Genomic DNA, 14854 nt, shown 5'->3' with positions numbered 1-14854 from the left:
AGTGTTTATGTCACCCTCCTGAATGTCTTAAATTATACACTGCAGCTGACTGGGAAACAGGATAAAGTCTTGTGCCTATACAAGATTCAGCATCTATGGTTAAGAGAACTCTACCCCCAAGAGAGGAACTGCCATCAGCTAGCCTGACAATGGCAACAATAAACAAGTACTGCAATTAAAAAACCTCAAAGCACAGTCAGTGATTCAAGTTCATTTACACAACTGGGCAATAAAAACCTCTACCACTGGCATGCAGACTTTTTTTCTTTCTAGCCCCCAGGGTTAAATTCCTTGCACAATGCATTGTAAGTTTCTCTTCCTTAGGGGTTAAAGTATTAACTTCCTGAAACGTGTTATCGCTGTTAGTAAAGACAGCTTGGTCATGTCACCTATTTTTAACATTCCTGGCTCTCTATCATAAAAATGTTTTCATGGTCTGAATACTTTTTGTTGTTTATTTTGTTGTTTAACTTCATTCACTTATTAAAATGACTCATCTTTGGTTGACCAGTAACACTAGCTTCCATTCCTTTCAAATAAGCTCCTTCATATTTCTGTGCTGATGATCCAAAAAACCTGATGTCCTAAGAGTCTCCCTAGCACAATAACCAGTATTGACTATTTTTTCCTCATCTCAGACCCAGCCATGCACCCATCTGCTGCCATCTATGTAAGACCTTCAGGGCAGACAGTGTTCTTTGATTCTGTGTATTTACACAGGATCCTGGCCATTATTAAGATCACTAACAAACAACAATTTGAAAACAGCACAGCCTCAAATAGCAGCAGTGAAAAACAACAGTAGCCTTGAATGACAGCAACGAATTTTGATGATTAAAGCTGAACGACAAACTCATTTATCATACACAGTGTTATTAAGATTAACCTTTAAAATAATGTTAAAACCAGAGAGAGAACACATGCAACTAAAGGACCACTGTTAAAACAGGATATGTCCCACTCTGACCTTCAGTATTTGATTCAGAAGAAAATTTGTATATGGAGAGCAAGTTTGGTCTCCATATGGGGACGTGTCAATAATTCAAGAGTGTGATTTGACTACTCACAGAGACCTGATTCCACATTGTTCCTATCAATGTAAACAAACAAATCCCTTGCACTAAACTCTCCTCAAACTTCCCTACCAAAATGTTCAAGCATACAATCCCTCCTGTTGTATGACCATAACAGTCCCACCATCTACTAACTCCCTTTTAGAGCTTAATAAGCTTTTTCTCTTTTTACAATTAATACTTTTTTCAGAATAAATGCAGAAAATTCACCCCATAGAAGTGCATAAGGAGTCCTGCAGTTCTTTAAGAACAAAAGTTTTAACTTCCACAATTGTCAAGAAAATCTGCCACAAACGAATCCCAGGAGCAGATGAACATAATGCCCTATTACTAAATGTACAAGCAGACAGATCTAGTGACCTGACGATGTTTGGGCTGTCCAGGCTATGCAGTATTAAACAATATCAATGTTACATTTCAAATGTAATTCCTAAGAGAAAGTAGTGAAATTATGGAAATAAAGATAGCTTTTAAAAAAAATTTTAATGGAAAAAACAATACAAGAAAGAGTCAGCTTACAGGGAAGGGTGGCCTCAAAGTCATACTTTAAAAAAACCCTCTATTTTAAATGACTTGAAAGTCCAGTCTATCTTTTTTGAAGATCTGCTTGCTACATACAACAATTTACACAAGATTATTTCAGCCACATCAAGTATACAGTGTGCATTTATTTCTGCTGGGTTGGAATCAGAGAGCTCCAAGCATCTTTTAAGACTTTGTGTGTCTAGGTACAGTCATTTTATTGCTCTTATTATCTCATTCAGCACTCTGACACATCAAAATACTTTAAGGTCATAAAATCAAAACAAAATAAGCACTGACTTCATGTAAAGGTTCACTTCTACAAGGAAAACTCTAGGTGAAAAGTAATGAAAACTCCAGCTGGACAAGTGTCCATAACCATTGATCCTGCAGATGCCTTCCCACTTTTATGAAGTTTGAAAAATATCATTGCCCCTCATTACAAGGAAATAAACCAGGTACATAATATTGACTCCTCCCAGGCATGCTGCATCAACTGGGGATTTAGATCAGGAAATTCCCTCAGCATAAGCATCATCATGTGACTAAATTTGTGTATTTTTCTGTATATGGGAGATTTTATTACAAGAGACTGAAATATGTTTTGGCAGCATTACTGAATCAAAACTGAGAATTATTTGCTGCTATGTCCTACTTCAAGAAGAATTTCTAATAATGTTATGAGAACTGTCACTTTGAATGAGTTTGAAATTCTAAAAGGTAAAAAGAAAAATACACACATTTAAAAAATCAAGTAATGCATTAAGAAGAATAAAAAGAAATACAATGGGTAAAGGCATACAAAAATTAAGATACTGTTTAAAATGACCAATTTTTCCTAAGTTAGAGCAACAAGGGGATCAATTCTGGTTCTTAGAAGCATATATGCTGTTCAACATCCACAAGCATTTGTGTTATACTGAACAAAACAATATCCATAGGGCTAAAAAGAACGTAAGCATCTCCAGTGCACCAGGGACTTAAATTCCCGACTGTATAGAAACCAGCACAGACTATTTTCTTCTCCATGAATGTTTCCATTTTTCAGGAAGATTCACCGGTATCTTTACAGTCTGAATTAAAAGTAGCCTGATTAGCACCAACTATGAAAATGGGTTTAACAATAAATAAATGTACATGCATAAAGTAGTAGTAAGAAGTTCTGGATTTCAAAACATTTACAGAAATATCTTGGCTTTTCAATATAAGATAAAAGATGTTGGATAACCTCATACTTGATATTTTTCTTTTATTTCCCAAATGACCTTTTGCCCTGATTTCAGCACTGATGGAAATATTTCCAACAGCTTTCATATTTTCATATAAAGGTTAAAGCCATTTGCCATAGTAAATTATGTAGATCCTAAATTATTTAGCTGAAATTATAAACTTCCTAACATTGAATATTCAGTACTATATCAGAGACGTACATCAGCATATTGTATGATAAAGTGTCTCCGTTGTCCATCTGAAAACACAGAAAGGACATATTCACCAGGTTTCCCGTGGCTCTCTCGCACCAAGAAGTCTCCTTGCTGTTTTAACAGCTCCTGGGCTTCTATTCTTGGAATTGCACCATGATACCAGTCTTGCTCAGCCAATGGTTTCTCAGTGGTTGATATTACATCAAAGAACTTGGGAAAAATATTGAAGAAAAATGTTATTATAACAGTACATTTTTAGAGTTTACTTTTACAGGAGAAGCATGATAAACAACAGTAATTTCTGTTTCTGTATCTAAATTATGTACTTCTACTAACAAACAAAATGAAGGCTTTCACATTTTCACAAAAGGCATACTTATCACCTTCTTTTCTATTACCTAAAAAATTAACATACAAAAAGCAGAAGTTTATGGAAACATCCATAAAACCATGTAACATTTTTCACTTGGCCTGCTACTTTTCCTAAGCCATACAGACCAACTCTTCTTTCTCACACATTCTGATGTGCTGTTAACAGCAATTCAAAATGAACCATTTCTTTATCCAGACAGAAAATGAAGGAACTTCTCAGACATAAAAGCATTTGATTTGGATAAATTGTTTTCACAGAATTTACCAATTGCATCCCAAATCAATTAATAGCTCTATAAGACATTTTTCCCAGCATTTACACTGTAGCACAGAATATACACCTAGGTGTACTGAGCTTAGCAACTTTAGCATAGTTTCTGAAAGCACAAAGATTGTAAGAACTCCTCTATTGATGCATGCAAGAGAAAAATTTGACATAGTGCAGCTATGGGCATGTGGAGGCCATCCGCACATTTAAGCTTTTCCTGGGAAGATATTTAAGTTAAGATGATTTACCTAGTGAAAAAACAATAGGAATAACCTCAGACTCTCAGCGTGGGAATGAGTAGACCCAAGAAAGGGAATCTACTCAGAACTTCTTGTTTCCAAGTATCTGTAATTCTTTAGCACTTTCATAGAAAAGTTTATGCTATTAAAAATTTCTTTGTTTGTGGGTTCCTGGCTGCCTTTCTAAGTTATACCTCAGAAGGTCTAGTTCAGTCCACAGTCCTGATGGAAAACTGGATAACATATTTAAGAGCCTGACACAGCCTCATATTGTCAGACATTGACACTGGGATCTAGAGCCCTGGGCCTCTATCAGGGATAATTTCAGACATAAGATTTGAGGCCAGCACTGTAACCAATAGACTCTTCACTAGAAAGAGCGAGTATGCTCTACTACAGATGTTGGTCTCCTACAGATTCAGAGCTAGGAAGGACTATGTAACAAATAACACCTTGAACAGAAAGCACACAGTCAAAGTTTTTAGGAGTAAAAGATGTTCTCCAAGGTACTGTGTTTATCAGCATAGTGAAATACTAAAAGCCCGAGATATTGTTTGGCCAAGAAGGTAGTCATATATTTCAGTTTCATCAACAGTTAAACACTTTTCAGATCAGAGCTGTCTACCACTGTTAAATGACACTAAGTCATTCTCTTTCAGAAATTTCTGAAAGAAAAAATAAGCCTTCAAAATGTTAGAGAATGTTATTTACTTGAAAATTTACTTTCTAAGATGCTGAATTTGACTCACCAGAAACCCCAGACCTCTGCTATGCTATCAAGAAATGTTAAAATGTTCAGAGTAGCAAAGCCTCCGCCACAGAGGCACATTTCTACTTGAGAGGAAATGTTTCTAATAATAGAAGGACAGTTCAGGGTCAACAAACTAGTTCATGGTCTTACAAACGAAGGTTAAAGAAAAATAAAAAATCTGACATGCAACTCATTTTATAGGTTACTAAAGAGGAAGCCACTAGATAATTACACCTGCTTATGTTCAAACTGGGTCAAGTCTGATTCACTGTTCAGACAACCATGATCACATCCCAGAATAAAACATCTTAAAAGCCTTTATGACAGAGAAAAAGCTTATGGAAGAACAAAAGAGCATTACAGACATTGCTAACTATGGCATTATTTCTGACACTAATGTCAATTTTCCCCCTTCTTTTAAATTTGATTAAATTAATATTTATTACTTTAGAAGGAAACAATGAAAATTCCACAAGGTATCCTCTGCTGATTGTCTCCTACCTTACATTACCTCTATTTTTTGTCATATACTGTGGGGCAATCATAACCAAGGTGGTTTCTCTGATGAAACAAGCAGTAATTATTCATGTTTTGACTGTTATTAAAATTGCATTATTTTTATGGACAAGTCTTCTGACTCCAGCATATTTTCTGGATGATACAATATTCACCCTGACTGGCTACGAAAGAAAACATAGCTGAAAGCCCAGAAAGACCAGTACAAATGCAAGATATTATAATCATTTTACTATTGATTTCAACTCAGTTTACACCACTTAGTGCTAATGTTTCTACTGCATCTTATAGCTGGAATTAAATGGTTTAAATACAAGAAAGATTAGTCTTTAAAGAAGATAGAGGAAAAAAAGCTACCCACACAAAATTAAATTCCCATCTCTTTTATTTAAACTTTACTGAGTTCAAGTATCAGTAAGCAACTTAATATGACTAATTAGATACCTGAAAGAACAAGTTTGCATTCTAGGTCTCAGTGCTTTACAAACTCACTTGGGGGATGAGATCTCTTGCTCATTTGTATGTACACACTGACAGAATCACTCAGTGGTTCAACAGCTTAGATGAAGAAATATTTTTCTAAGTTTTTTGTTGTTAATTTGACTGGAAGCTAAAAATAAACAATTAGCAAAATCATACAGAATGAAAGGAACTCACAATGTTGAATTTCTGCTCTCCCTCCCACCCCCCTGCTTTTTTTTGCCTTTTCTTTTTCCTTCAGGATTTCCATATTTCCATATTTAGCTCATGGGTTATTGGTGGGGTTTGTGCCCTTATATACTTCATCACACTTTTCCTTCAGAGAGGAGGGAAATGCCCTCCTATACTTCATCATGCTCTTCAGGCACCTATTACTGTCCTCTTTACTTATTCTGAGCCCCCTTCTCTCTCCCTATTTAACAATCCATTGAAATAGCAGTTTTTCTCCAACAGTAAAATGAAGCAGTCCCCAGCTGCTGCCCTTATTCAAGAGAAAAACTGAGCAAACAGAAGTGTATTATTTCTAACTCCAAAAATTGAGATATTATTCCTGTACTTATCCTGTCAATGAAAAGAAAATAATGATGGCAATAATATTTTTATTAAACTGATAGCTTACTCAGTATTGTATTTTCACATATATTCTGAAGCTCAAATGTGGCGTACTTCCTTATTTTCCATCTTTAAGCAAACAAAACATTTTGGCAAGATATTTTTTCTCTCCCAGTGTAAAAGAGGTGCACACACACTGATGAGAAAGTAAAGCAATACATTAGGTTGATAATTTGAGACAATTCCCTATGGAATATCCTGCCTTCAGCAGTGTACCTGGCTCATTCCCACATGTTAATATACCATACGAAACCAACATTAATTCCACCTATTATACTATAAACAATAAAAAAGTTATCCTATAAGTAAGAACGGATGTCTGTGCCAAGCTCAAATGCCTCAGAGGCAAAAGAATAGGTAGAAGACTACATTAAGAACTAAGCACTAATTTGTGAAGCAAATTTTAGCTGTATGTGCATAGTTAGCTTTTCTAACACACAAGAAATCACTAAATCAAAACACAAAGCAAAACTGAAAATCGATTGGTTTATGCATTCTGACTTTGAAGCTCATTTAAGTGACAAGTAATCAAGAGTACACTTGTTATTCAGATTTTACTTTCTGCCTCAAATGTCCCAATTCTGATTTTACTTCTCCCAAACATATTCCAAGGCTTCAGCAAACCCACCTACCATATATCTACACCCAGGTTTACACCAGCTTCCATGGAATTAATGATGATATAGATTGTAATAAAAAAATAATAAAAAAAAAAACAAGGCACATAGGTTATTTAAATGACAATTAAATTAAAGCCAATGAAAATTTTGACATTTACTTCCCCTGATTTCCTCTTAAATGTTTTATCTTGATCCTCTTGAAATTTTTTCTTTTCCAATTTTTTTCTAAAGCAGTTTTAGGTAGTAATTTTTATTCTTTAAAGTTTGTAACAAGTTGTATAACATACAAATAGACAAAGGTGAAGGCTATGTCTCACCTATGCAAAAAACAGAGGTCACAGCAATATATATTTTAATATGCTTTTATTATGAAATATTGCATTAATTAGGAGTTTTATAAACCAAAGATCATGATAATGTGGAGATTTTGTTCATCTCCAAGGATATTTTAGCAGGGTTTTCCCTATTACTTTTCAAATATGTCATGCAACCTTCACATTTTTCATAGTAAAGGCATTCCTGTCCTAGTTTTATCTCATTATCGTATTTATTATTCCATTCTTTTATCACTATATACAATTTTCCTACATATACACATGTATATACACATATATGTATACGCAGATATGCAATTCTAATCTATTCCACACATTCTGAATATTGTTTAGCTTAACTAAAGTTTAATGGGTCCTTTAAATGGGTCCTTGGATGCAATCACAGAATCACAGAATCACTAAGGTTGGAAAAGACCTGTAAGATCATCAAGTCCAACCTAAAAAAAACCCCAAACAAACAAACAAAAAAAAAACCCCAAAACCCCAACCCACCCAACACCACACAGCACCATGTCCATCAAGCCACATCCCACAATGCCACATCCACACGCTCCTTGAATACCTCCAGGGAGGGTGACTCTACCACCTCCCTGGGCAGCCTATTCCAATGTTTCACTACTCTCTCAGTAAAGAACTTTTTCCTAATGTCTAGCCTGAACCTCCCCTGGCGCAACTTGAGGCCATTTCCTCTTGTCCTGTCACTAGTCACTTGGGAGAAGAGACCAACACCCACCTCTCTGCAACCCCCTTTCAGGTAGTTGTAGAGAGCGATAAGGTCTCCCCTCAGCCTCCTCTTCTCCAGACTGAACAACCCCAGCTCCCTCAGCCGCTCCTCATAAGACTTGTGCTCCAGACCCCTCACCAGCTTCGTCGCCCTTCTCTGGACACGCTCCAGCACCTCAATGTCCTTCTTGTAGTGAGGGGCCGAAAACTGAACACAGCATTTGAGGTGCGGCCTCACCCGTGCCGAGTACAGGGGCACGATCACCTCCCTACTCCTGCTGGCCACACTGTTTCTGATACAGGCCAGGATGCCGTTGGCCTTCTTGGCCACCTGGGCACACTGCTGGCTCATATTCAGCCGGCTGTCAATCAACACCCCCAGGTCCTTTTCTGCGGGGGAGCTTTCCAGCCACTCGTTCCCAAGCCTGTAGCATTGCCTGGAGTTGTTGTGGCCAAAGTGCAGGACCCGGCACTTGGCCTTGTTGAACCTCATACAATTGTCCTGGGCCCATGGATCCAGCCTGTCCAGATCCCTCTGCAGAGCCTTCCTACCCTCGAGCAGATCAACACTCCCACCCAACTTGGTGTCGTCTGCAAACTTGCTGAGGGAGTGCTCAATCCCCTCATCCAGGTCATCGATAAATGTATTAAACAAGACCGGTCCCAAAACTGAGCCCTGGGGGACTCTGCTTGTGACCGGCCGCCAGCTGGATTTCACCCCATTCACTACAACTCTCTGGGCTCGGCCGTCCAGCCAGTTTTTTACCCAGCGAAGAGTGTACCTGTCTAAACCACGAGCCACCAGCTTCTCCTGCAGCGTAAAATAAAAGGCCCATTAATTCTAAAGTTTTCTCAAAAATACTATTTTGAGCTAATGTTTCAGGTGACAAGTTCACAATTAAAAGGCAGCTTTAAAAAGTTTTTAAAATTATGCCCAACTTTTTTTGGGTTGGTCTTTTTGTTTGGTTTTGGGGTTTTTTTTGTTTTGGTTTGGTTTTTATGGGGGTTTTTTGCTGGGAGGGTTGGGATGATCACCTGTTCCACTTCAGGAAAACACAGGAGGAAGGTTTTCAAGTAAAATGATGCTCAAGTATTCTAACTAGTCTTGCAAGCTTCTATATGAAAACGAACAGAGGCAATACAAAACCAAAAGAAAGAAAAAAGTTTCTCTATCCATTAGGGAACCTGAACAAAAGCCAACTAGAAGAGATACTCAACAACCATTTTTAGTGGGGATTGAAGCAAGATGTATAATACCTAATTACTTAAATAGTACCCATTATTGAGGAAGTAGTAGTAGTAGTAATGATGATGATGATGATGATAACAATAACGATAATATGCTTATATACTGGTGCCTTTATAACAAATAAGGGGAAAATAATTATTTTGCAACAATGGGCAAAACATGCATGACCATCTGACCTACTACATAATATCATAATACACTGCATTTCCAGTAAATCAGACTCACTGGGAAGAGTACTCTTAAAAGTATAGCACCAGGCTGGGAGCTGCAAAGAACATACAAATTCTCTTTTTTTCCTGAAGTGCAACAAGTTGTTCTGACATACTATTATGCCACAATATTATCATGTCTGCTGATCAATCAGAAGAGTGTTTTAAAACATTATTTTAATGTAATTTTTGTCTATGTAGATGGAAATGCATGATGCTTCAGAAAAAAATCCTACTTAAGCTGTAAAAATAACAGAATGTAGTACAACACTACATTATTGGTACTACTTACCGATGATGAGCCCAACATGGATTTTGGAGACCTTATAATTCCAGCTATGGAATGACGTATAGTGTCAAATCTTGAGACTTTGTCCTTCTTGTCCTAGGAGAAAAAGCAGTATCTCCAGTGAAAACAAGCAAATTGGTATGATAATTGAATTATTGGAGAACATGGAATGTAGACTCCTGGATTTTATTTAAATAAAAGATATGGGCTGAGCCTCTACTGATACAAGCCAGTAAGTGTCAACATCAGTGGGATTAAGCTAACTCATATCAACTTAACTGCTGACAAATTCTATAATCCCTTAAATATTTTGTGCAATTATTTTAAGTATCACTATTTTTAACTATAAAGAGCACTGAAATTCTTTTTTACCTGAAAAGCAAAGGACATAATTTTCAGTTCTTCTGAAATACCTATTTTTTTAAAAAGGACATTGATTTGAAACCATGTAATAAAAAAAGCCCACATAGTAAAACTCGAAAATACATATGTACATTATCCTTACTTAATATATGGGGTTTTTTTTTTCCCCTTCTATTAACATGATCTTCTCTAACAACACAGTACTTGTAAATATTAGTACCAATCAGTGCAAGTTATAGGATCCATTTGTTTTCTGGCACTACTGTAAAGCATAGGAGCAGCCACCATCTGGATTTTAAATTCTGTAAGAAGAGGGCTCTAACTGGAGCACTGAAACAGCCTTTAAGCATCTCCAGTTCAGGATAAGCCAATGTAAATTCCAAGGTGCTCATAACTTGACTTAGTCCAAAGACTGCATATTTCTTAATCTCTGGCTTACCATCAGCTCTCAAAATTAGTATCAAAGAATCTTTCAAAAAAATACAAAAATGTATTTTTAACCCTGACAAACTGAGCTTATTTCTTGTAAATCACTCTCAGAAACAGACAAGATATTTTAATGAGTATTTGTGAAGTAATTAAACCTGAAGCAGAGAGACCACACATTAACAACCTCATTCTAATTAGCTATAGGTTACCTAAACTGTAAGAAACTGATAATGGAGAGAGACTACAACTGTTTGGTAGTGTTACAAAGAAAAATTGCTTCCATGTTTTGGACGTACACCCTTGACTGAAGAAACTGCCAATCTGATAATGTAACAAATGCAGCTTCAGTTCATTCCAGGACTTCCGAGTAAGCAACAAAATCTATTCATTCTATACACAGAATATAACAGTGTTTGAAAATTACTCCAAAATACAATTTAGTTTACAGGAGATAAGTTAAACATTGTCTTCGTAAAATAAAATTATTTATTTGCTAGCAAAATTCTGCAATGTGCCTTAATTTGTATGCTGCGAGTGCAAACCCCAGTCAAATAGTCAAAACACTAGTAAGGAGTTTATTAGTCACTGAAATACTCGTTAACTATGCTCCCCCTTACTCATCAATAGCATTTTTATTCCTTTTATCAGACTCAAGTAATATTGTATGCCAACTAATTTTCTTATAATAAACCACTCTGTGCTGAGTCCTGATTTTTATTTTTGTAATATTGATGAATTCAACTGGCTACACAAAAAAATATAAATCTCATCAACAACAGGGGGACACAGAGTCTAATTTTGCTTGCATGCTTGCTGCGCGTGGAATGATCCACTCATTTCACACATCTCTTCAGAAATGAGCCATGAGATTTAACTGCAATTAAATGTTTACTTCTTGTATGACAGGAAAAAATAAATTATCAAAAGATGCATGAATTCACTACACTTCACCTAAACAAACTCAGGAGTTTTCTTTGTATTTTACAGTAATAGTGTGCTTATCTAATGACAGCATCAAACTACAAGTACGGTTCTACATTCACCAGTTTCTCCTTATCAAAAAATGTTTTTAACAAGAAGTTTTTTTGATTCAAAGTACCAGAAAGACTCATGGACTAGGCCCCACGAGAGGACTTTTAAACACCACTGAATGATATACAGAGGCTAATAGTCGCATTAAATAGAATGAGCATTAAAATGCAGATTTAAGGGATAAAAGTTGGCTCTGTTCAAAATATAGTGCATGCCCTGTTCAAACTGCAATACATTTATAAACACGGTTTAGTGTTTTCATATCACTTTCCCTCTGACATACTGAAACTACTCTGTATCTTATAGCAATGAAGACTCATAATTTGTCTGCACAGCATGCATTATTAAACACATGACAAACACAACTGCAGCCTGTACTGAATTTATTCTATTTAAGTATTTTTAAGGCAACCTGAATAAAACTGAAGAGCAGCAACAGTGGTCTTTTACTGAATTTTTTTTGCCATTGCCCAGCTGCAGACCACCTTAGAAGGACCCATTAGATCTTGCCGGAAACCAGTTTTCGCTGAGAATAGTATATTCACCAATGCCAAGAGATTTTTTTAATGCATATTAGGTATAAATTTTTTCCTAAACTAGTATTAAGAATGCAACCCAGAACAGCACATCTACTTTTATACATACATATATATATATATTTTATATACATATATATGTATATAAAAAAAAAAGTGTGTGTGTTGTCTTATTAGTTAAGTTGGGGTGTTACTTTAAGTCTGCTTTCCAAAATAAAGGGAAATACACATCAGAGCTGTCTTTCAGTGATCTCCACCCTAGCCACATTAATTTTTGAATCTCTCAGCCAAGGCCCTCACAATTTAGCAAAGGATTTAGTAGATGAAAGGATTATCTCAGGATATTAGCTTATTTCTGAAGGAAGCCAACAGAGAGCAAAGGCTCTCTGTGTCCTCAGGAAGAAAAGTTCATCATAATTCCACACAACACTCATTTCAACAAACATCAAACATCTGACCAACCAGCACAACCATGCTGGCTATGTATTCAGCACATACGCTTCAAACTCGTAAGACAGGTTACTATTTGACTTACAAACTTGAGAAGGACACCCGAAAAGAATTAGGAGTTCTGCACCAGGGATGCTGTAGAGAGCATTATGGAGTAGTATGCTTGCTACCATACAAGATGCAGCTACTAAAACATATTAGCTGATTCATTTTAGTTTAAATTAATTACTTTCAGAGATACTAGCAAAATGGTAGCACAATTTGTCACTTCCTTTATTTTATACTACACCAATTTCATGAAAAAGAAAACTAATCTGTGGGCCATAATATTTTATGCAATGACTGAAATACTGCAGAATAAACTGTGGTTTACTGTTAAGAAGCTAGATAAGTATTAAAATATATACTGTCATTACAGAACATTTTTAATCTATTTCTTTGACTGTGTTTAAATGTACCTCTGGCACAAGAGCACCTCATACAAGGTATTATGAAAAATGCATTGACTGATATTTCCCTTTCAGGACTAGCCATATTTCTCATCACTCTCCAGAATGAATTAAAATTAATTTCCACCAGACTTGGGACTAGTGCTTAGAACAGGTCATGAATTTTCTATCCATTGGACAGGTGCACCTAGCAAAACTGCTGAAAATCCAACTACTTAACCTGGAATGATGCAAGACTGTTGAACTTCTATATGGAATACAAACAGCTGTTTTATGGATGGAACTTCTTGTCATTATCCCCTTTGGTAAATAATGCAAAGCACTACTGCTTTTATTTTCAAATAATATAGAAAGGATTTACTAAGACAAACAACTGTTTTATTGAGAAACTGATTGTCAGAAACTACTTGTAACCATCAGATTAGAGTGCTTTGTCATATTTTACAAGCAAACGGTTTCAGATGCAGCAGTGTCATAATTCTTCTGCCACAAAACAAGGAATGCTGAAACCCTGTTCCCAGCTGTATAGACCTCAGCCAGCCTTTTCATTCCAGTTCTCTTTTTCCTTCTTAACAGTTGAAACAACTACCTCAGCTCTTTTACAGAGATGTCAGAGCAGAAGACAACCACTCTGGCACTCTTAATTTTACTTTCCATTTTTCTCTTCTGACAATATACAGAGAGCAAAAATAAAGCATAAGAACCCCCCAAAAAGCACAGGATTCAGGCCAGTTGAAAAACACAAGTGAAGCACTCCCTGTTTTGCCTAAGGATTTCCTCAGGTGCATCTTTGTACGTTATATACAGAAAGCTGAACTTCTGTGTTTCGTATATTCAGCTTGGAGGATTTTGTGCAACATGAGGTCCTGTCCACTTTTATCAATTTTCCACTAGAATTTAGCTTTTGTGGTCAAACACTACAACTGTTAGGGTCCTGTGCACAAAAATCTTCCTTTTCCCAGACATACAGTTCTGTCACCAGGCAAAAACACTGCAGATCTTAGAGTGTGTGAAAAACAACATACTACACTCAGAAATGTGACACAATCAAAATGACAGGCCATAAGAATCATATTAGCAATGGTATTTTGAATGAACGTGAGCAAGACAAAGCAACAGGGCAAAAGCTTTTGCTTAAATTGAACTGCATCATGTAAAAGCCCAGAAGAGCTTTTTAGCTATATAAATCCTGAAAAATGACTGTATCTTAGATGTTATTATAAAAGAAAAATAATCCGTATGCTTTTTAGAAAAGCAAGGAAGTAAAAAGCTGGAGAGAGATCTAAGGTAAAGATAAAACAGAATTAATGCTTCTGAGGGACAGGCAAATAGTAACACTGTCTCTACTGATCAAAAGGTGGAAGATTAACAATAAGAGGGACAGCAGACAACACAGCATATATTGAATATTGCTAAAAACCTAGCCAGACATGTACATATAGGTGATATAAATAGGTCAATACTTTAATATTATTCCATTCAAAGAAAGACTGCCTAACGAGTCACATATGAACCATCAGCATGGATACAGAAGTTGAACGTGGGGTTTCAAATGAAATTAGAGAACATTCATAGGAAATTTAAAGGAAGTATGAGGAGGACTCTCCAACTGAAAGAGAACACACTCTCAGAAGAAAAGGATATTTCAATTAGAAGAACATAATCAGTGGTATCTAAAAGATGAGCATGATAGTACTGTTTCTGAGATTTGTCTAGGGAACTGGTCCTCAGAGATTTTGATGAAAATGATTTCAGTACAGTGCAAGAGTTCTAAGAGAAAACCATAAGGGAGGAATTCCTGGTAGTTACTGCAAATGATATATTCAATGAACTTACAGATAAAAAAGACATACCAGACAGTATCTGCTAGAGCAATTAGGATGCTCCTCTTTTCGTAAAGTGAATGCTACCTT

General features: G+C 36.2%; 1 protein-coding gene across 1 annotated transcript in view; it reads right to left on the bottom strand.

Moving 5' to 3' along the window:
• Positions 1-14854, bottom strand: part of FER (FER tyrosine kinase) — a 180528-nt gene that overhangs the window by 87943 nt on the left and 77731 nt on the right. Inside the window, exons 10-11 of the mRNA XM_059833349.1 lie at positions 9686-9778; positions 3026-3229 (exon numbers count right to left, since the gene is read on the bottom strand). Of these exons, the coding sequence (XP_059689332.1) occupies positions 3026-3229; positions 9686-9778 (297 nt within the window). The remainder of the gene's footprint in view (positions 1-3025; positions 3230-9685; positions 9779-14854) is intronic.

Source organism: Gavia stellata, chromosome Z (genome assembly GCF_030936135.1).
Source record: "Gavia stellata isolate bGavSte3 chromosome Z, bGavSte3.hap2, whole genome shotgun sequence".
In the NCBI taxonomy this organism is placed as follows: Eukaryota; Metazoa; Chordata; class Aves; order Gaviiformes; family Gaviidae; genus Gavia; species Gavia stellata.
Note: the sequence above shows the minus strand (reverse complement) of the source record. Positions and strands in the feature narration are given on the sequence as shown.